At 40.8% G+C, this 23591-nt stretch overlaps 2 protein-coding genes across 6 annotated transcripts in view; both read right to left on the minus strand.

Moving 5' to 3' along the window:
- Positions 1–9481, minus strand: part of spag9b (sperm associated antigen 9b) — a 37972-nt gene extending 28491 nt beyond the window's left edge. For 2 of the 5 annotated variants that reach the window (XM_085283744.1, XM_085283745.1), the window contains exon 1: positions 8862–9481. In XM_085283744.1, the coding sequence (XP_085139870.1) occupies positions 8862–9161 (300 nt within the window). In that variant the 5' untranslated portion in view covers positions 9162–9481. The remainder of the gene's footprint in view (positions 1–8861) is intronic. The other 3 variants (XM_085283741.1, XM_085283740.1, XM_085283742.1) reach the window with 3 other exon arrangements.
- A 1843-nt stretch (positions 9482–11324) lies between these two features.
- daglb (diacylglycerol lipase, beta) lies at positions 11325–22323 on the minus strand. Its single transcript, XM_085283746.1, has 15 exons — positions 21638–22323; positions 21385–21536; positions 20050–20224; positions 19677–19944; positions 19423–19545; positions 19209–19336; positions 19001–19127; positions 18819–18902; positions 17842–17919; positions 17676–17756; positions 15946–16073; positions 15639–15707; positions 13551–13623; positions 13203–13456; positions 11325–12482 (listed from the first exon to the last, which is right to left on the minus strand). Exons 1-15 carry the CDS (start codon positions 21730–21732, stop codon positions 12287–12289), a joined length of 2031 nt encoding a protein of 676 aa, XP_085139872.1. The 5' UTR covers positions 21733–22323; the 3' UTR covers positions 11325–12286.
- Between the last annotated feature and the right edge of the window lie 1268 nt (positions 22324–23591).

Consider the following 23591-nt stretch of genomic DNA (forward strand, 5'->3'; position numbering starts at 1 on the left):
CTACAGCAGAGATCAAATGTTTCAGTAGATCACTGAACAAATAATTAAAATAATAAAATGCTGCATTACTCAGATCTTTGGGAAAGTAAGGAGGTGGGGAACTGTTAAGATTGCATTTACAGTTACAAGAGAACTTAAAAACTTAAAAGGAATGGGGAATCTTATAGCTACAGGTCAGAATAACTGCAACAATAAAATACAGTAGGTCCCATTAGACAGCATCAAACATGACAGACAGCATCACTGTTAGAACTGTTTTGATAACTAAAGGTTAAAGGCTACAGCCAAACTTCTAGTAAAAGGGAATACACAGGGTACTGCTGGCCTCTTTGTCTCATTTGTACTGATACTTCAGCTGAATCAGGTGTCTGATGCTGTAAACATGCAGTCGTGTGATGCAGATGCGAATTAGACACCCTGCAGTAGAGCCCCGGGCTGGTGGTGAGTATCATCTGCAGAGAGATGAGGGTCACCTGAGAAGCCTGTTACAAGCAGCCTCTTATTTAAACATGTCCCATTAAGACCTGAGGAGTATAAAAAAAAAAAAAAAAAGGTGTTTCATCAAGAAAACTTTGTTATTTTTAAAAAATAACACGGTCAGATGTCTCTGTGGTGCCGCAGTCTGCACATGTACATAACAAAGACACGAGGTAAATAGGTGAAGCAGCAGGGGTCTGTGTTTTAAAAACCTTCTCCAGTTCCCCCCTAAGACTTTCAACAATTAACTTTAAAAGACACCATTTACCACCATAAAGGACTAACTGACTCTACAGCTGACATATGTTGACCCCCACCCACCCAACACACACTGCAGCAACACATTTATCTACATAACTCCCAAACTCTTTCTCACCACACTGCTCCTCATATGACCTGGGAAGGAGGCTTGCACATATGACAGCGCTCCAGAGAATAAGTGTTCCAGCGTTTGACCATGCACTCTTCCCCCTACGCTACATGGATAATGATCTCTTTGTCCCTGGGTGCCAACACACACTCTCCTGCTAACAAACACATGTGCTTCCAGAACAAGTGTGTGCCTACCCCCACACAGGGCTTCACTGTATTGGCACTCAATTGACAGAGACTGAAATCAGCTCCTTTTTAGAGCTTTTGGCTACAGATTCCTGCTGGGATGTTTAGGACAGCTGGGGGCGTTTGAGGTCCTGGATACCAGATGCAGTAAAGGGTTAGATGATCTCCTGCAGTAGTCTAATAGATTTCCAAAGGTCATGGTAAAATAATTTGTCTTGTAGATAACACTGTTTTGACAACATACTGTGGGATCCTACTCATCTTTCTTAGAACTGCAATGAGTCGATTTATTAGTCAAACAAAACACCAACTACTTTCATAATTAATCTTCACACAAAATTTCAACCAAAACCACTAAAACTTTCTTCTCAGATGCCAGAAATGCATCACAGTGAATTATTACTAATATTACAATAATCACTGGTAGCATGCAGTGTATGAGAGGCTGTATTTACTGCAGACTAATCAGCGCTTTGAGCTAATACTAGCATGCCATCCCTATTGTCAGACTGCTGTTGTGCTCTTTTGGTAGTTTGGTTAATGACGAATGAACACACAAACAAACACACCCTGACCTGATAACAGACTTTTGCAGTGCTTACGACTCATTCTGAGGGAACGATAAATATGCGTGCACCAAATTTCAGGTGATCACCTGACATAATCATAGACTGTGAATGGCACAAAACTGTGTGGCAATTACACAGCAGATGTTGTGTTATTTCTCTAGATGGGGGAAGACTTGGACTTTTTAGCAGCACTGGAAAGGATCAGATTTCCAGAATCAGATTTCCATCATGATGGAGCTAGAGGAAAACATGGAATATAACTCAAGTCTGAAAGGATTCATCTACTTGAGACAATTTAAAATTGTGCACAATCAGTTCAACAGTGATTGACACATTTCTATCCCAGACATATGTCTAAGATTTGGTTATAGGCCTATTTGTTTGGCAGATATTCAGGTTTCACTTTGGGTATTGGGATATTTGATATTTTTCAATGCTGAAATAGGTACCATGTCACATTTCTAATGTTACAGCAGTAATCAACATGCTTTTGTTCGCCTCACTTTTGCTAATTTTCATGCATAGTGGAAGCTGATTTGCTTGTCGCGCAAACAGAGAGTATTACAGACTGATATAGCTACAGCAACATCACCAGTTGGTTTTGTGAACTCCTGTTTTAAAGCCCAGGTTCCTCTTGCCTATGTAACCTCCTAATGTACTTAGCATCAGCTCATATGTCCATGACCAGTATTCACTCTCATTGACAGTTGCTTCAGTCACTCGCCTGAAAACTGAGAAACGTTTATCTTTTCCGGCAGTTTAACTAATATGGCCAGACACATCTGTCACAATTCAGTCTTTTCTTCTTTAAGACACAGTCAAACGGACCCATTCAACAGTATGCTGAACCCAGTATTGGTTGCTCCTGGTACATGTTAGTGATTCACGGTGATCAATCAGTTGGCATTACTCGTCAGTAGTGCGCGACCTCTCCCACATCAGCAGCAGATAACCATGGACGGACAAAAGAACTGAGGGAAGTGCCGTTTTTCCCAAAGAATTTCCTGCCTTGCCTTTTCCTCCTTTCGCTGAGGCAAGCCAATGAGAGGAATTCCTCTGAGCTTGAAGGACAGAAAAGCAGGACTTGGCCTATACGGCGTTGATTTGGTGAGATTAATCTGATTCTTTTTTCCAAGAGTGACTTTTTTAAATGAGCAGCTTCATAAATGAATCTGTGCCACACTGCTCATCAGCCTTAGAGAAGGCAGTTGCTTTGGTGTGGGCTGTGTGCATCTACACGTGGGTGTAAATGTGAAAATCACAGCTATCTGCACTGGAACCATCTACAGAGAGAGCAGGTGTATCCCTACAAAAAATTAATGCATTGATGAGTGTTTTTCTGAGTGACGGCACCTATCATTCAGCAGAAGAATACATTTTGTTGTAGGGCTGCTCGATTATGGCAAAAATGATGATCACGATTATTTTCACTGAAATTGAGATCACGATTATTTGACGATATTTATTTAACCCTTTAAGACCTACTATAGAACCAAGTCCACCAGAGCTTATATATATATATTTTTTTTTTTTTTTACATGCTGTAGTGCCATTTGTGGGAGCATTTCAAGTTGCTATACATCAATACAACTGTTATAGCCCATATTTTAATAATATGTATGCATTAAGTCCATAGTAATTACATAAATTGCAAAAAAGTGCAATAAACTACAAAAAAAATTGAAAATTGCTTTTGTTTTGTTTACATATATTTCTACTTGGAGAAATTTAAGAGGCTTATCCCTCAAAACTTTAAATACAATAAAGTTGCAAAAAATAGTTTCCCACCACAGGAAATTTATTTTGAGTGTCTTCATAGTTTTATTTTGGAGATACAGCAATTTTTATATACTGCAGGAAAAACAAAAAACAATCCTATGATGCAAATTTGCAAAGAAAACAGCATGTGCATCATTTCACTGTGGGAAGTGTTACGAACAGCTGATAGGAACGGCAAAGCGTGTTTCTGGAATATTATGTTTTTGTTCCTGCAAGCGCTTTTTATGCAATTTTTGCAAAGCTATATGTGGAACGAAACCGTGACCGAGGACAAGCTGATGGCATCAGATGTAAGTACAACTCCTCCGGTTTCATATGGAAAACAAATTATTGCGCTAGCTTACACGGTTCAGGTTCTACAGGGATTTAAAAATAGTTACGCAAAACGGAGCGTGCTGCTCTGACCGGCTTTAAAGGGTTAACAATGACTTTAAAAAATAATATAAAATAGTGTGCAACACCACTGAAGTTTTTTTTTTTAAACTCTCTTTTCAACCAACGGCAGTCACTCTCCAAATAACTTCTGCTTAGCTTTCCGAGCTTCCCTCGGGTCCTCTTAATCAGCGGTCTCCAACCTTTTTTGCGCCACGGACGGTTTATACCCGACAATATTTTCACGGACCGGCCTTTAAGGTGTCGCGGATAAATGAGGGAGGGGCTAATAATCGGCTCAGTCATTTTTAATGATCGTTGAAAGCCCAGATCGTAATCGTGATTAAAATTCGATTAATTGAGCAGCCCTATTTTGTTGTATGTGCAGTATCAACAATTTTCACACATTCAAGTCACGATCATGTTGCTGTGTGCAGACTGACATGGGCTGCTTGTGATCGTGGTCGCTCAAACTTTGTGAAATCTGTCTCCTTCTATAACAGAGCATGAGATAAGTGGTGAATAAGAACAAGGGAGACTTCCAAAAGCAATCACAAAAACATCACTTGCTATTTAAACAGCTGATGCAGTAGGATCAGTCATCCTGCATAGCTTAAGGATCAGCTGGTAATATGTTTGCTATGATGGTTCTCCGTCATCTGAGCACGTCAGTATTTATGTTTATGAAAATATGAGAATAACACAAGTTTCTTTGTTACAGTCTATTTGACATTTTTGACAGCGATTTTGTAAAGGTGTGCCATTTGTTGTGAAATAACAAGAGAGCAGGTCCTGAAACTGCATGATAATTGTCCCATTAATTTGGAACCTGTTAAACTAGGCGACTGTGAATAAAAACATCTGTCATTCACACACATATTGGTTTGTCTGTGTGTCTGTGTCCAAACATTACAGAGGGCACTGTATAGCAGAGGTGAGAAATTTCACACAGCTGGATGAAAAAAAACCCTCAGCATACTGATGGAAAATGTCATCTGCAGGTCTCAAAGCTGAGGGAACATGTTACAACATGACATCAATTATTAATGCACTTCTCTGTGACCTGTTGCGCTTGTCATTCAACATTTAACCGTCAAGGCAAATGTCAACAACTGGGATTAAAAAAAACAGGACCTATTCACACATGGAACAATGGTTTACTAATGCAATCTAAAATAATGTAACAAATTTTTGCAGGGAAGTATTACTGCAACGTCTATTCCAGTTATCGGTTGTGAGTAATTCAGCTTGGATTGTTAGCATACTGTCTGGCAAAAAAGTTAGATGAGCAAACCTCTGCAGCAGTTCACAACTCTTGAATTTCATGGAGACTGCTCATGTGAATAACGGTCAAAAATGAAGATGCAACTATAACCACAAAAAAAAAAACCAATGTAAGACTTGCAAGGATAATGTATGACTTCTGTTGAGAAGGTGTAAATTATCTTTAAAATTCTCCTCAGTTATAGTTAACTTTATTTGTTTTTATTTACAGATGTAATATTATCTACAGCTACTTTAGTACCATTGATGTTAAGTTAGAAAGATCAATTGGAGAAAAAGAGTCTGAGTTAACTTCAATAATTACTTCCTCCAAACCATCAACGTGTCTTTTAGACCCCATTCCTACAAAACTGCTCAAAGAAATCCTGCCATTAATTAATTCTTTGATCTTAAATATGATCAACCTATCTCTAATAATCGGCTATGTACCACAGGCCTTCAAGCTGGTTGTAGTTAAACCTTTACTCAAAAAGCATCTCTAGACCCAGCAGTCTTAGCTAATTATAGGCCAATCTCCAACCTTCCTTTCATCCTTGAAAGAGTAGTTGTCAAACAGCTAACAGATCATCTGCAGAGGAATGGCTTATTTGAAGAGTTTCAGTCAGGTTTCAGAGCTCAGCACAGAAACAGCTTTAGTGAAGGTTACAAATGATCTTCTTATGGCCTCTGACAGTGGACTCATCTCTGTGCTTGTCCTGCTAGACCTCAGTGCAGCATTCGATACTGTCGACCATAATATCCTATTAGAGCGATTAGAACATGCTGTAGGTATTACAGGTACTGTGCTGCAGTGGTTTGTATCATATCTATCTAATAGACTCCAGTTTGTGCATGTAAATGGAGAGTCCTCTTCACACACTGAGGTTAATTATGGAGTTCCACAGGGTTCAGTGCTAGGACCAATTCTGTTTACATTATACATGCTTCCCTTAGGCAGCATCATTAGAAGACACAGCATACATTTTCACTGCTATGCAGATGACACCCAGCTCTACCTGTGCATGAAGCCAGATAACACACACCAATGAGTTAAACTGCAGGAACGTCTTAAAGACATAAAGACCTGGATGGCCGCTAACTTTCTGCTTCTTAATTCAGATAAAACCGAGGTTATTGTACTCGGCCCTGAAAAGCTTAGAAATATGGTATCTAACCAGATTCTTACTCTGGATGGCATTACCTTGGCCTCCAGTAACGCTGTGAGGAACCTTGGAGTCATTTTTGACCAGGATATGTCCTTCAACGCACATATTAAACAAATATGTAAGACTGCTTTCCTCCATTTGCGCAACATCTCTAAAATTAGAAATATCCTGTCTCAGAGTGACGCTGAAAAACTAGTTCATGCATTTATTACTTCCAGGCTGGACGACTGTAATTCATTATTATCAGGAAGTCCTAAAAACTCACTGAAAAGCCTTCAGCTAATCCAAAATGCTGCAGCAAGAGTCCTGACAGGGACTAGAAAGAGAGAGCATATTTCTCCTGTTTTGGCTTCCCTTCATTGGCTTCCTGTTAAATCCAGAATTGAATTCAAAATCCTGCTCCTCACATACAAGGTCTTAAATAATCAGGCCCCATCTTATCTTAATGACCTTGTAGTACCAGATCACCCTGTTAGAGCACTTCGCTCTCGCTCTGCAGGCCTACTTGTTGTTCCTAGAGTATTTAAAAGTAGAATGGGAGGGAGAGCCTTCAGTTTTCAGGCCCCTCTTCTGTGGAACCAGCTTCCAGTTTGGATTCGGGAGACAGACACTATCTCTACTTTCAAGATTAGGCTTAAAACTTTCCTTTTTGCTAAAGCATATAGTTAGGGCTGGACCAGGTGACCCTGAATCCTCACTTAGTTATGCTGCAATAGACGTAGGCTGCCAGGGATTCCCATGATGCATTGAGTTTTTCCTTTCCAGTCACCTTTACTCACTCACTATATGTGTTAATAGACCTCTCTGCATCGAATCATATCTGTTATTAGTCTCTGTCTCTCTTCCACAGCATGTCTTTATCCTGTTTTCCTTCTCTCACCCCAACCGGTCGCAGCAGATGGCCGCCCCTCCCTGAGCCTGGTTCTTCCGGAGGTTTCTTCCTGTTAAAAGGGAGTTTTTCCTTCCCACTGTCGCCAAAGTGCTTGCTCATATGATTGTTGGGTTTTTCTCTGTATCTATTATTGTGCGATCTACTGTACAATATAAAGCGCCTTGAGGCGACTTTTGTTGTGATTTGGCGCTATATAAATAAATTTGAATTGAACTTAAGATTACATTGGATTGTATATGGCCCACAAACTAAAAACAACTTTAACAGTCCTGATTCAGCTCTTTGAAGGAAAGTGAACTTTTAGAATGTGTACTTATGGCTAACAATAGACACTGAAAGCGAAAGACAAAGGGGAGCACACATGTACACAGAAGCACAGATAAGAGTGCCTGTAGACAGCCAATCAAACTCATGAGCATGCCTGCAGCTGCTAAGAAACAGCCCCAAATTTACCCAGCTCACAAAAGCAAGAATAAGGAGTGCAAGCCACAATGCACCAGGGCCACACTGAAGCGGTTACAGCATACTACATAGCTGCAGGTTTTACACCAACTCTCTTAAATAAGACCACGTGATGAGGAAACTGAGTAAAAGACAATACAACACTGATCATCTTTTCACTTGCTTCAGTTTTACTCCAAACTTCAATCTGAGGTAATTGTAGACGTTCAGGTACACGCCCATGCAACATGCCCCAAAGTTCCCAGCAATAAATAAGAAAAGCAACCACTAACACTAAGTGCTTCACAGTGGTGATGCTTGTAACAAATCTAGCCAGAGTTTCAAATAATGAGGTCAGGTTATCATGTGAACTAAAAGCTCAATCCTCAGACAGTTTAAATCCTATGTGTCAGACAGTTTTTCTACTATTGGATCTTTACAATATCAGAGAGGAGCCATCTTTAAAAGGCCATCTCAGGGATGCAGCACTGGTCCACAGTCCACCTGTTGTTGAAACTTTGTGTTTCTGAAGAGCAGCCAATCATAACTCTTTAAGGCAGGGCAGACCTCAAAGAGTGGTTGAACTGAAGGGCTGCAGCAAAGCTAACTATGAATTACTTAAAAACCAAATTGTGTGAAACTCATGCAAAGCTACTCTAGCAGTCAAATGCGAGAAAAATGTATAAGTACAAATCTGCATAAGCCTGGGTTTCAGACCCAGTGTGCAAGACTGTGGCACCTAAACAAGTGTTTCCAACACAAACCGCCCTGTAGTCATGAAGAGCATGGCAACGGGGGTGTCATTTGGGCGGAATCAAATGCAGGGTCAGTGAGACAGCCATGAGTCATGAAGCTGAATCTGATCACTGAGATTCAAACTTGTTTTTGGTTGAGGCAAGAGCAGCCAGCTGGCAAATAGATCACTGACTGGTTTGCATATATCTGACACTGCCAGGTTATGCGAAGTACAACAAACTACACGGTGGTGCATAAACCCATCATATAATGCAACTACTGGTCCAAGGAGACCCTAATGTTGCAACAAAACTTGAGCAGTGTAGTGTCTCAGAGTTGACCATAAGGGATGGCTTGGGTACAGGACGATCTTTATAAGAAAATGAAATGCAAGTGTACCGAATAATTATATACTTTATAAAAAGTACAAAAGGATAAGTAATGCGCTTATGTGTACTTGAAAAGCATTGCAACAGTAAAGTGGCCAGATTTTCCAACTGACTTTGGCTCAAATCCTTTCATCGAGCGCATAATACACGCCTTTAATCTTTAATCCCGCTTGTAAATTAGTTTGGCGCTGTTGCTGCTTGTTTTTTTAATCAGACCCACCTCTTCTGTGTGTTTTCTCAGTGCCTTCTCTCGCTCATACTGGGTAACGAGCTGCTCGTTGTCCTCCTTCAGCAGCTCCAGCTCCACTTCGTGCTCCTGGTTGACAGCGAACACCGAGTCCAAGTTCTCCAGCACTGCGACGACCAGCGGCATCAGCTCCTTTACCACATCCTCGTCGTATTTTTCTATGAGCCGTTCAAACTCCCTGTATATTGAACTGGCCAGACCTGAGACCCGCTCAGACATCATGGTCGAGTTGCCCGAGTCGTCCTGATACAGGACTACGTCGTCCAGCTCCATTTTCCCGATTCCACTTGCACTTCTTTCCCAGCTAACGTTAATGAGCTAGCCGCAAGCTTCGGCTGACCAGAGGCTACCCACCTTCTACTTTCGCGGCAACAACAAAACTGTGCTCCTAAAACATCGCTCGAATGTTGTTTCTCATGCAGCGAAGGCGCTGTACTTCATTAACAAAGTCCTATCCCTTAGTCGTGTGGACGGCAGACTTTAAAACCTTGCTAGCCTAGAAGCTAGCAGTACTGAAAAGTCTTTACTTGGCTCCTGATTAGTTTCCCTATCCAACAGATGGGCTTCTGCTGCTGCGTTCACGCGCTGTTGGAAAGATGGGAACAAGCGAAGTTCAACGAATCAAAAAAGTAGTAAGCGCAACATAACAGAACAAATTATTTAGCAGTTATGGAAAAACAAAACACTAAAAGGTGACAGTATAGCCCAATAGCCCATGCTAGCAAATATAGCTTGTGCTTACAGAGCTAAAAAATAATAATAATGGGATTTTAACTATTGCTCATATATAGTTACTTTTAAGTGACGTTTGAGGGGCGGAGAAAAAATCGTATCAAAAACTGGTTTAAAGAAAAACACTTGTAGCTTCGCCTTCTTGCATATGCATAAAATACAGAATTTACCCGTAATTTTCCCGTTAAAGGATATCGATAATTATTTAAATAATTTAATTAACCGAGTTAGTACACGCTTCCAACTTCTAATTCTAGCACTGCAGCACAAACAAAGCAGTTATGTAGGCGTACCATTTGATTCCCTTCATAAGTCAAACCTGGGATGATGTCGTTTGGGCAGCGTTAGTAACGCATTGAATAACCGCTCTGTCATTTCCCGAGTCAGTTTGGAAATATGAGCTCACAGGGATCACTTGAAGATGTCATGTTGGTGACGCTGACGTCACATCTCTGCGGGGGACAGAGTGTGAAAAACTGAAAGTAAGACACTTTTTAAAAATATGAAAAGATGGTTAGATAAAAGAATGTGCCTGTCTCACCAACTCCTTCATCCACACGGTATTTTACTTTCATGTTCAAAATTTACATCCCTTTAGATTTCAAGTACTATCAAGAGAATATGCAGTTGTTTCTAATGCGGTCAGTTGTGCAGTCAGCGTTTCAGCCTCTCCTGCCACTGCATCACATCATCTTTTCATCCAAGCACATATAGTGACCATTGCTGCAGTTTTCACAATAACAAAGCATCCAACAAAATGAGCAGAAGCTTCACCCTCATTCTATCAGCTCTCCATACTGTGATCTCCTTTTGATGTAATACTTGTTAAATTATTAAGTGGATTTGGTCATGCTTTTACCTAGAGGTGGGGTTTAAGATTATTTACAGCTGTTTCTACCTGTGAAGATGTTCTTTAATCTGACGTTGGGTCTGTTCCCCAAACGGTCAAGGTAGATGAGGTTTCTTCCTGTTAAAAGGGAGTTTTTTTCCTCCCACTGTCACCGAGTGCTTACTTATAGGGGGTCTTCTGATCTTTGTCGTTTCCTCTGTATTCCTGTGGGTTCTTTGCTTCACATTATAAAGCACCACGAGGCGACTGTTGTTGCTATATGGCACAGGTTAAGCAAAAATCAACTGAACTGAATGTGTTTACAGGACAAATTTATCCAATTTGGAACAGAAAAAAGTGTTTTTAGGGATAATATGTTGTTAATTTCTTTTTTATTTATGGTAAACACTTCCATGAAAGCAACCTTTTATACCAAACATCAAAGTTTAACACATTTTATGTATCTTTCAGTCTTCATGTAATATATAGCCTCAAGTATAGCATTAATGCAGAGGTTCTAAAAAGAATCTCTGCACTAATTTTATTTATTTTTATATATTTTAAAACTCTTCATTATTGCTTACATTGATCTCGCTGCCTCTTTCAAATGAGCTGTCTACATTACATAACAATAGTCATACTTTTTTTTTTTCTTTTTCTTGAATTTGTGTTTAAAGTTAAAAATAGGGTAAGAACTAATGCCTCCTGGCCTGTTCATAATTACATCCCCCCAACTGACTCCTGTGGCTTCAGTCCGTGGATTAATCCCATTGTTAAGCTTTATAAAACTTGCTGGCTCTAAGATCAACAGGCTCCTCTCACTGAGAAACCCATTGTTTATTCAGAAGAGGGGAAAAATGAAAGAATAAAAAAGGTGTGCTTCACAAAAGAGTTTAATTGCATCCAGGAGTCCAATGCTTTCTATTGAGGATTTGAGATTGTTATGCAGGCATATTATAATATAATATATATATATCACCTGAAATGAGCAATATCCATGGCAAGTAAACAGGTTCCCACCTTTTGTGTAAGTACAATCTTTCTACTTCTTACACCAACACATTTATGTCAAACACCATGCACTATTCAAACTGCACTGAAGAAAAAAAAAATCTCACTGTAAACAAGCTGTGCTCATCACCGTGTCTCTCAGCTTGGTTTCTGTAATGCATAGGCACTGTTCACCCTGATGTCTCAAGACATTAAACACAGGACAAGCTAACCACAGCTACTACACAATGAAGGTGTGAATCCGGTACAGGTTTCTGTGGCGAAAGCTACCCCTTTATCACTCTGACTCAGTCTGCTCTCACTCTCTGAAGAGAAAGAAGATAAGAAAGGAGGGGGCAGCCTCTTCCAACCACACACCGCTCACACAGACATAAAAATCAACAACACCGGCATCACGGTAAAAACTGCAGCACTGTCAAATATTGTACACAACGCACATTCAAAGATCATGGCATTCAGATGCTCAAGGAGTAACTCAAAGTCAAAATACATACAATTATTTGATATAAATCATTAAAAGTGCAATTAAACAAATGAAACTTGTGCTCCAGAGAGTTTCTTTACAAATAAGGTTCCCTCCATGGCGATCATAACAGGCTACGCTTTCACGTATTCTCTGATCAAATACTTGTATATTTGAAATCTTTGAAATTTCATAAGGCTTGGAGCCAAAATATGAGGAAATGTTGTGATTACAGGCCACGCGAACTACCTGAAGCAGTCCTTTATCAGGCATCGACACACAGAAAACAAATGATCGGCAGGTGGTTTAAACATTGCGGAGGCTGGGAGTGAAGACACAAGGAAACAGTCTCTATGGTACATTTCAGATAGCGTTGTGCTGGCTGTCGCTTAAAGATGAAGGGCACAGGGAAAAGGGCTTGTCCTTGGTCAGAGTGCCGAGTGCTCGGAGCACAATGTCGGGCATGTGATCCGTAAGCATCCTGGGGCTGATCAAAATACTCCGGAATGCCATTTCATTTGACCAGTCTGCACGGTACCGGACCTGGGAAAAGCAGGATCTAAGGAAAGTAGAGGACAGAGTGACCAAATAATTTATGTGCTTATCTCTCATAACACTATACGCATCTAAAATTATTAGTTAGGCTTAGGGGTTATAATGAACATGAACACATGACAGCCTAAACACAGTTTACAGACTATAGATACATGATGGAAGTAGCTTGCTTTAAAAGAATGGGGGTATTTTTTCTAACGTCCAGCAGGGGGCGACTCCTCTGGTTGTAAAATGAACTGCATAGGAAAACTGCTCTCAGCTGTTTGATCCATGCCATCAGTAAATATTTTTCTGATGAGTTTATGTCTTCAGTTTCCAGTTTCAAGTCTTACTAAATGCAACACGATGTTGACTTTGGACATAACTTCTCTCATTAGTGTCCCAAAGAATTCAAATTGTCTATGCAGTCGTACTCTATCAGTATGCAGTAACCCTTGGTCCTTCCCCCACACATCTAGTTTGAAACACTAGCATAGTGATCAAAAATACACAACTGGTCCTCATATGCTAAGCTAGCAAAATTGCCATTGGGTTCCCTAATTGCTTTACTGTTGAAGGGGATATGAAGTACTTTTGAACCGCAAACCAGTCAGTGATCAACCAAGAATGTGTCAAGAACTTTTGCCTTTCTTGAAAAAGAATTACAAGATACACAAAGTCATCAACACTTGGAAAGTCTGCTGTGAATCTGCTCATTGGGAACATGAAACATTTGCAGACCCACCTCCGTGTCGGCCCATCTTCTGTGATATGCAGAATGCGTCCCGGCAGGAAGAGAGGCAAGTGTGCAGGTGTGTGGGCGGGTGATTCATCTGATCCCAGGCTCTGATAGGAGGATGAGTGGCGAACGATTAGAGACTCCTCTCCCAGGAGGGGCTGGCTAAGCTCTTGCTCCCTCCTGTTATCCATCTCAGTGGGGCAGTCATCCGGGTCTCCGCCAAACAACTCATACCAACATCCCTGCAGCAGGATGCGGTACTGCAATGCAAACATGAAAAAGGGTCCAAAATTGACAAGTGCAACTTCATTTCCAGATAGTCTAGAGGCGTAGGGCTATATGAAGGGTTCTTACTTTGGGTTTATTGCAGTTTGAAACTATTTTCAGTAGCTTTCTCTTCAGATCCTCCATGTTTGGAATGCTCAGTCTTAGCGGAAAAAAAAACAAACAGAGACAGTTGATTGATTATAAGGTTGTCTGTGCAACATTCATAAAAACTCAAAAGATCACGTTTGTCTGCAAACATTCACTAAAACAACTTGAGAAACTGGAGATTTTGTGTCGTACTCTGGTCCATCCATGCTTTTTTCCCCCCTAGTGACAGGTGGTTGCCTGGGGGTCACTGACCAGTCAGTAGGCCTGTGTGATTGGGGCTTTAGCAATCATTTTCCCAGCAAATGTCATCGAACTCCAGCGAACTTTCCCTGGTGGCTCACAAAGCCTTTTTATTGCTCGATGAACTGGTTTGAAAGAGGACAACAGTGAAAGATCCATGTTGGGTGGTAGCAAAATGTCTAAATTCACAAGCTGACATTTCCCTTGAGTAGCTTATAATCATAGGTGTGTAATTAAAAGTGACACACTTTTGAGAGTGACTTGTTGGGGTTTTTTTTGTTTTTGCCTGTGCTGTCCGGCAGTGTAGTGATCAGAATTGTTGTCTGAAGGCCAAACAAATTTATTTCCCCAAGTGGACCATTACGGCTTTTGCTATACTGGTCCACTATTTTATTAGATTTTTATAAGGATTTTTTTTTTTTTTTTTGAGTTAATATATTTTACAAATAGGGAATATTTTTCCCCCCCCTCACATTTTTTTCCTAGATCAAATGAGTGTGGATTGGATTTTTTTTAACAAACAAACAAACACATAAAAAAAAAACTCTACCATCAATATTATTTATGAAAAGTCTGGAATTTATTTTACTGTTTGTTTGATCTTTGTACTGGTAACCCAGAAGTGGAAAAAGTTTGTGATTAGAATACGTTTTAAGAAAAAAGGAAGTTGCAGCCTAAAAAAACCTTCCGGTTATATTCTTCACATGAAACTTAATTCCTAAAGAAATGATTATTATTATCATCAGCATCATCATTTTCTAAGGTACTCTTACCATAATACAAAAAAAAAAAATGTTGGTAGAGTACAGGGAAGAAAATACTGATGAATCACAGACTGACGTGCGCGCTGTTTGTGAAATAAATGTAGTAATGTACCCACTTATCTGTTACAGCAGATATACTGCTAGCAATATGAACAGAGAGCGATGGTTAGCCAGCAGCTGTAATGCTGCTGTGACATCGTTATTTCACAAAATTAGCTCATAGAATAACTTGAAAATAAACAGCTGCATTAATTAGCCAAATTAGCTGATGTTACTTAAGATAGGAATTTGCTACTTCACACTGTTAGCAGCTAGTCTATGTTAGCAGGTGAGCTAGCATTAGTTAACAATGACATATTGCTAGTGACTGAACTAACTCTTCCTCGTTGTCTTACTTATAGGACAAAAACAAACATCACTTTTTCTTTTTTGTCCTGATTTGAAGTTGGCTTGAGACTAAGTGGACAGAGAGAACAGACTTCTTAGATTCTAAATATTTCAAGTACGTAAAATAAAAACACTCACGGCTGTTATATTACTTGATCACATTTTTGATTCCTTAATATTTAGATCACTTTAATGGCATCATGTATACAAACACATGATAATATATTATTAGAAATCAACTTAGAGGAAATACTACAGAGTCTGAAAATGTTCAGTTTTTTAAAACATGTCACCATCTGTTCACACAAGTTTACATCCTTAGATATAGAAATTTGAGTTAAAATTTTGACGAAGGCTTAGAAAGTAAAGGAGTGTGTCAGTTACACTTGTATTCTCCTATGTGAGTAATAACAGGGTAGAACCAAATATAGAATCTCCATCATGCAGTAGTCTATAATAGTTTCACCACAGAACATTCATGCAGGCTTTTTGAAGACAGCACTGCTGTGTGCTAACACACAAATATACACGACCTTTAATGATCCACTGTGAACAGTGAAGATCAGTGTCACAAGCATCTATTCAGCATCACATACTGACTATGAGCTCTGAATTTAGTTACTCAATACATTCTGATTACTAAGAAGTAAATAAAGTAACGAGCTTTCCGTGTTACCTGGGAACCAGATCCTTTCCCAGGACCACTGAGACCACAAAGTCCTTGGAGTAATCAGCTAAAGCTTTACTGCACACAGAGAGGAAGTAGAACAAAAACACATTAAGAAAACTGTCCCATACCTGACAGTTTACAAGCGTAATCAACTATTTAAATATGACATTACATACATCACATTAGCTGGGTGGCAAAGCAGTTTTTCTAATTACTGCTCAGCCACCCAGCTCTTCCACCAGATCTGTCCACAGACAGCTGCCTGTAGCTGCCAATTAAAATCGGTCCTGACCTCAGACTTTGTCAGCCTTACCTTAGGAGGCCCCCTGGTGGAGAGAAGGCATAGCACTGCAGGGTGGGGAAGGAATTGCGCAAGAGGATAGCCAGCACTGAGGCTGCACCAGCACCCAAACTGTGACCGGTGATCACCAATTTATACTCCTACGAAAAACAGGAACACAAACACGTCATCTGTGTGGCTTCAAACAGAAGAAGGGAGACAACTGCCCGCGTGCACACACACACACAGAAAGCAGAGCTGTTATTTTTCCATATAGGAGGGAAAAAGCAGGCCAGTTTTATATTTTCCGATTATCTCACAAATAAAATCTTGTGAGTTTTTTTAATAGAGTTTCCAGCTGAAACACACATTTAAGCAATCAAACCAACTTTGCAGCCCCTTCAAACTTTAAGCTCATTTTCTGAGAATTCACAAATGAAAACTTCAGAAAGTGTTTTTTGGGTAAATTTTCAAGGGTGTTGACATCACCACGTGGGATAAAAATGAACGTTACATTTGAAATTCTCTGCACTCAAGGTTGCAAAACTGAGAAGGCTGAGTTAGAGCAAATTAGGTGCGGTTTGCAAGTTTAACTGACAACTTATGGTGACACTGTGAGACACGTGCAAATTCTTGATAATCGCAGTATCATATATGGTTTTACCAACTGGTTATCATGAGCATGTGAAGCTTAGCTGGTGCCGCAGAATGAATCCAAAGGAGAATATACTTCGAGTAGTAAAAATGTTTTTTCCACCAAGAATATGTGCAACAACCTACTAACAACTTTCTGATGTTGAAAAAAGTTGTTTTTCCTTCATGTTGGGCTTGGTTTGGAGCCACAACCCTGTGATTGTTCTCTTGGCTCTTGCATCACACGTTTTACCAGATTAAAAAGCAGAACTGTTATAAAGCTTTAAGTATAAGTGGATTGAGCACATTGGATAATTTAACAATTCTTTATTATATGACTACATTCAAAGATACCATTGACTCTTAAGGAATCATGTGTTGAAGATGAGTCTCGTTTCACAATGTAGGTAAAAAGGACACCTTTGAGATCACATAACTTGTTCTGACCAAACACCAATCCCCCTTTGGGATTTGGCCCCTGAGAGTTTAACCAACATGGGGGTTTTTTTTTCTTTTCAATGAATTATCAGAAAACAGCTCAAACATCCAGGATAGCAACGTTTGTTTTCTGTTCTTCTTGACATTAAATCGGTGCAGTTTTTATACAAGTCCCGTGACACTGATGTTCAGGTGGTTATGAGGAAAAAAACCTGGTTTTTAGCCTGGAAAAGGTTATGTTGCTCTCTCTTGTGGCCAAGCATCAAGGATCACAAATGGTGGAAAAATTATGCAAAATAAAAAGCACATTTGGACACACCCTTGTGTACTTCAAGCACCAGTAACTCAGACTGACTTTATAAATAATACTGAATTGAATTTTCTGAAGTGTCAGTTCACAAGAACAGTCGCCTCAGGGTGTTTTATATTGGAAAGACCCTAAAATATTAGAATAAAAAAAGAAAAATCAAATGACCCTCTATTAGCAAGCACTTAGCGACTGTGGGAAGGAAAAAAAAAACCCTTTTAACAGGAAAAAACACAAACAAAACCCCCAAAAGAAAACTACTGATTCTCAGGTGGTTTAGTGGGAAGTACTACCTGATCTTTGATGAAATGATCTAGTTGTGATAAAACTAAAATAACCTAAAGTGCAACTGAAAGGTAGCCTCTGGCCCAGTTACATTTCTTACCGGTGCAATGGAGAAAGCCTGGTTCAGGATGCCATCGTTCACCAGCCTCTTGTAGACGTAACCCGCTGCCTGGCTGATGCCCTGCAGGAGACACAGACATCTGCTGAATCTGGCAGGAACCTCAACAATGACAACCTTGGAGAGCTGTATTTAAATGAATGTTCACCTTGTGGGCGTAGCAGGCTCCCAACACTCCTTCTACAGGCAGGTTCTCACATTCAGCAGACAGGTCTGTGAGGACATCCTGCAGGAGACATGAAGTTTAACTCTCTTGTGGGTAAAAATCATTCAGCTCCTTCCTGAAGCTCCAGACTCATAAGAAGAAATGTTAAATTATTCCAAATCTAATCACCATTTCACCTACATCACTCACATGTGTCGACACTCAGTGATGCAAACACACCTTCTTTCACTTCAACTTTGTTTTTGTATAAGTGCTATTGAGTGAGTGCTGAAGGGTCACATGGCATCAGATGGGGACATGAGACCTATATTTATCAGTCTATCCTTTCACTGACTTTTCACTTCGTTGAACACAAAAAGAGGGAAGTGATACTGAAAATTAAGAGACAAGAATAGACAGTAAGCATTACAAATGTGGCTCTGAGTGTATTCTTTGGATTTTGTATCTGTCACACAGAAAAGGCCGGTACAAAAACTGCTTTTTTCAAAATATGAACAAAGGGAATGTCCACTATTAATGTGATGGTGGATAGCTCTGTTCTCTCAGAGGGATGAAAAAGAAAATGAGTTGAAAATACACATGGGTTAGCCACTTAAAGTCTGTGTATGAGGAAAGCACCACGCATAGATCAGTCATGATTCTAAAATCACCACCAATTGTATTGTTTCATATCTCATGCTGCCAGAAAAAGACTTCTGAAGGTGTCCTGTGATATAAAGCAAGGACACAAAGGCAGATTGGTGGAGTGACATCAAAGCCTGCCAGCAAGTAAACACAAGACAGGAAAGCTCATGTCTAGCTGGTTAGCATCAACTTTCAAAATAAGAATGAGAGGGCTGTATGTGGGGAAGGGAAGAAAAAAACCCCAAACATACAACAAACAATCCATACTTAGACAGCTGATACCCCATACTATTTTTGGCAAGGGAAAAGGGGGGAAAAAATAGGTCCCAACTCACTTTCAGTGAAAGAGTTCCTCTGACAGCCACCAGAATCGCCTCCCTCTTATGATCCAGAGCCACGAAGAAGGGGATCTCATAGATCTGCAACATACCACGTGTGCTTAGATGTGCTGTCGTGAGGCTGGAGGTGGCCTTCAACTTGAACCTTATGTAACGTAAATGGCGAGTGAAACCCCCACCTGGTTGTGGAAGCTGACGTGGATAAAGTCTCTGTACTGCAAACCAGTGGTTTGTAGGATGGATGAGAAGTGGCAGCCGAGGTGATCTCCTCCAACGATTTCGTCCTCGGCTACGCGACTCATGCAGCTGAAACACGTGCACGCATTAGGATTTGGGTTACTCGTCTCACCAAAGGTTCCGCTGATTCCAACGCGCACAGCATCTTACCAGTCTCCACTGAGCTTGCAGGGCCCGGTAAAGAGGTTGGAGTAAATGTACAGAGGCCAGCCGTAAGCCGCCGCAGCAAACTGCATCCAGTGGGTGGCTTTCTCCAGCTCGTCCTCCAGATCCTCTCCCTTGAAATGGTAAATAAATAAGTAGGATTCTGCTTTGCTGGTTTCACAACATGAGCTCGACTTCATCTACATGAATCATGACTTACTACAGGAGAGGAAGGGCTGTGAGGGACTACGACATCAGGATCTCTGCTTCGCTCCATCTTATCCTGCTCCTGGTGCAGCAGAGCCAAACCGGCTGCTATGTCACTTGGAACCAGATCTGTGTCCTGCAGCATGACAGAGAGGATCTCACAGTGGGTTTTGCATCAGTGGAAATTATATTCGACGCAGCTTATTTTAATGTTAAATACATTATTTTTTTCAGCCTGTATTCTGCTTCGTTTCAAAAATCTCTTACAGAGAAGAAGCTGCTGAAGAGCTGAGAGATGCTGGAAAACGCTGCCCGGGAGCTCTCGTCCTGCGGCAGGCAGCAGCATAGGAGCCGCAGCCTGCTCTCCCACACTTTAACAGCGAGTGAGCGAGCCGTGGATAGAAACTGGGTGCCCTCGCTGCTCTGCATGTCTCGCACTCCCAGCGGCTCCATGGCAGGAGGCTGAGGACGAGGGTTTCCCAGTGGGTCAAAAACAAACACTACCCCCACGGCCGTGAACAGCAGGATGATCCAGCTGTTGCCACAACAGAAACAAGCGAGGGGGAAAAAGGTTGATCAAAGCAACGTTAACTAATTAACTAGTTGAATAAACCAAAATCCTCACACCTGAACAACCTACCTGGCGACAACTGCCGAGATAACGGCTCCTACCGTGGCAGGATCACAGCCACGGCCATCATCCGACACCCAGACAGCTCCCAGACAGGCCCACACCAGCTCAGGGACATACAGTATCGCCCGCAGGTACACCAGCGCAGGCATAGAGCGCCGCGGGCCGGGGTTTGTAATGGTACCTGACAGAGTAAAAATTAATTTACACTAAAGATACAGAAAGAAACTTCCATAACAGACAGGCAGATCTTTAAATGTGCAACATATAAGAGTGTTAGTTTGAAAACTTTCAAATCAGTAAAATTGTTTCTGCAAAGAGCCAATCACCAGCCAAACCAGAAAACATTTGAGCCAATCACGTGTTGGACTGATGCATGCTATGGTCTGCGACAGTTTTAACTGTTTTCATCTAAAGTTAGTATTCTAACCAGCTATCCCTTAGCCAACATCTTTTAGAAAACGCAACTTGATGCGACAACAAGTTAGTCCAGCATTCAGTCAGCTCTCTGCCCAACATGAAGAAGGAAAAGGCAGAAGAATTAAATCAAAATATTCTTCACAGCTGTCCTTTCTCACATGTAGCACCTAGCATGAAAAATGTGCGCTTCAGAAGTATCCACACTACCCCAAATTCTCCATTAGATTTAAGTCAAGAAGCTGCCAGAACAGAGCATGCAGGGAGCTTACAGGATGCCCGCTCGCTAGCTGCTCTATTCCCACATCATGTGTACTCTGTACTAGGGAGCTAGCCAGTAAAAGACTACTCATATCTGAATGACTGTAGTGATACACTCCTCTGTTGGGCATTTTTTAGAAAAGTGCAGGTGTGGAAAAGACACACTCCTTCTTCTCGAGCACGGTCTAATGCATGGGTTAGGATTTGCCAATTTTCCCCATCAGAAAACTCTTACACAATAAAAAGGAGATGCTCAATATATGTTGCTAAAGAAGCAAACGGGAAATGACTCAATGGCATTGTTCAGTTCAGGGTTCACTTCAGTTGATCTAAAATGCTGCTGCAAGAGTACTGACAGGGACTAGAACGAGACAGCATATTTCTCCGATACTGGCTTCTCTTCATTGGCTCCCTGTTAAATCCAGAACTGAATTTAAAATCCTGCTCCTCACATTCAAGGTCTTGAATAATCAGGCCCCAAATTATCTTAATGACCTTATAGTACTGGGTACAGCATCACCCAATTAGAGCTCTTCGCTCTTAGACTGCAGGCTTACTTGCGGTTCCTAGGTTGCTCTGTTACAGTTCAGTCATTTTCAGGTTAAGGTTGTGGCCCTTGTGTGTGCACTAAGGAGGCAGACCTCTAATGAACCCCAATTAATTTACCTTGAGCACTGATGTAGACAATAGCACACAGTGAGAGGATGATGAGTGCCAGCACAACCAGCAGTCCAACCAGGTAGCTATGAAGAACTGCTCTCCCGTTACATTCGAAGTGACCCTTGTGATAAATGAATAACACCATGGTGCCAATCCACCTGGAGAAAAGCAACAACAAAGTCAGTTATATTAATGCGCCGAGTTAGACAGGCTTAGGTTAGCAAAGGTGTTTCAGTATTCACGAGAGTAATCAACATACCAAAGTATACGGATGAACAGTTCAAAGGAGCCCGGGAAGACCAGGTCGTCGCTGGCTATCCCCCAGCGCCGACCAAACACCACCATTCCAGGCATTTTGCAGGTAAACAGCGGAGATCTCTCACTGAGGATGGCTTCGGCGCTACACGGTGGAAAGGCTTCTCTTGAGCAACACAAAGTTCACGTCATGCATGACTTCACTGACAAAGCAACAGCCAACCCAGCTGGCAACGATCTTCACCCACTGGTGTCTCATCAAAATTCCAACGTTGCATAATTATCCAATACGATCTAGACCCCACACCGTTAACTCCACCCTGGCGCTTGTGTCAGCTACACCCGACAAGACCGACCTGTGACTCTGTTGTTCTAAGACGTATGCGACCTGCTGGCACTTGGTTTGGCTAGCATTAGACCGTGCAACTAATGCTGTTAATGGGACAGCCTGCAGGATGTTACGCGATTAGCATCTAACCTTAGCTAAAAATACTATCGAGCTATTCCGAGAAACTAAACACAAATACCAATGACAAGGACTAGCTACTTAGCTAGTAATGTGTCAGCATATTACTGAGTACGCCATGTCGCCTGATAAATGTTAGGGAAACAAAAAACTGATACATTTGAGTAGGTTTGGGTTTGTTTTGTCAGGAAAATTAGCAGTGTCCGTCCGCATATGTTTTCCGGTGAAACAGGGACAAACTAGAGTTCCGCTTTCTTGGTCACCATACAGACAGAAATATAGCTCTCTTCTGTTGAGAGTTTCCAGCTGAAGCACGATTTCATAACACGAGATACTGGAGAGAGTATTGTCGATACCTATACCGATACAGATACTTTTAACTTAAAGGCAGCTTAAGAGCAGCATGACATGACTTATGAACTAAATTATCATCAACCTGTCAAAACACGTTTTTAATGACTGTTCATTATTATTTGAATGCCTGAATAGTTAATAGGTAATCAGTCTTCTAAAGCAACAGCTATCACAAAAATAAAACTTGTTAAGTGTGACTTATTGAAAGGACCAGTATTTACACAGACATGTCTCCTTTCTGATGATTGTATGTATCTAAGTATAGATCCTATCGCACAGTATCGATCCAATACATATGCCAGTGTTGGTATTGATTCTACCAATATTTGGATACCACTTCTAGTAATGGCTGCATGGTACAAATGGGCTTCCTTCTTTGATTTCTCAAGAGCATTGTATACAGTATAGCCGCTCCTGAGAGAGAAGCTACGGGAAATGCCAGAAACATTATCCCACCATCTCTTGGATTACTGACTGCCTGACAGATTTTAGATGAGTAAATTATTATTTTGCCACGTTACCACAGGGGGTGACAAAGATTATGTGTGTGTAATGTATGGCTTTAATTCAATTCAATTTTATTTACATAGCGCCAAATCACAACAACAGTCGTCTCAAGGTGCTTTATATTGTAAGGTAGACCCTACAATAACAGGGTCAATAAATCAATCAATAAACACTCTCCTGTGAAGTTTATGGTCTTAGTCATTAGTTACAGTTCTTATTTGGTTCCTCATGAAGAGTTAAACTGATTATGAAAAAGACTGGGCATGTTTTAGAGCATTGTGGTTTTGTGACTCTTACATATGAGCATGCAGTGTCCTTCATTCCTAAATCAGAGCCACCAATTAAAATGAGCTAAAATAGATAAATAAATAAATGTGGGGGAAAAAAGAGCTGGTGATAATCAAAATACACAAGTTGAGGCTTCAAACGCATAATGCGGTTTCCATCTTTATTACACAGTATATGGTTTTGTTGCTATATTTTTATGTCACTCAAGAGATACCATACTTACATACATATATGACTCTCACTGCAGTTGTTGTTTGTTTACAATATTATTTGCACGCACGTCTTTGGATGTACATTTAGTTTCAGGATATGATGAAACCATCGAGGATCCAAAAAAACTTGA

Source organism: Mchenga conophoros, linkage group LG8 (genome assembly GCF_057382185.1).
Source record: "Mchenga conophoros isolate Kocher_MC1m ecotype Shallow Benthic linkage group LG8, M_conophoros_male_GT1.1, whole genome shotgun sequence".
Taxonomy (NCBI): Eukaryota; Metazoa; Chordata; class Actinopteri; order Cichliformes; family Cichlidae; genus Mchenga; species Mchenga conophoros.

Excerpts from the sequence above, each read along its gene's own strand:
- daglb (XM_085283746.1), bottom strand. The coding sequence starts at position 21,732 with ATGCCTGGAATGGTGGTGTTTGGTCGGCGCTGGGGGATAGCCAGCGAC. Across the intron at positions 19,128-19,208 it reads TGCAAGCTCAGTGGAGACTG|CTGCATGAGTCGCGTAGCCG; the intron begins GTAAGATGCTGT and ends CACGTGTTTCAG. Across the intron at positions 16,074-17,675 it reads AGGCTTTCTCCATTGCACCG|GAGTATAAATTGGTGATCAC; the intron begins GTAAGAAATGTA and ends TGTTTTTCGTAG.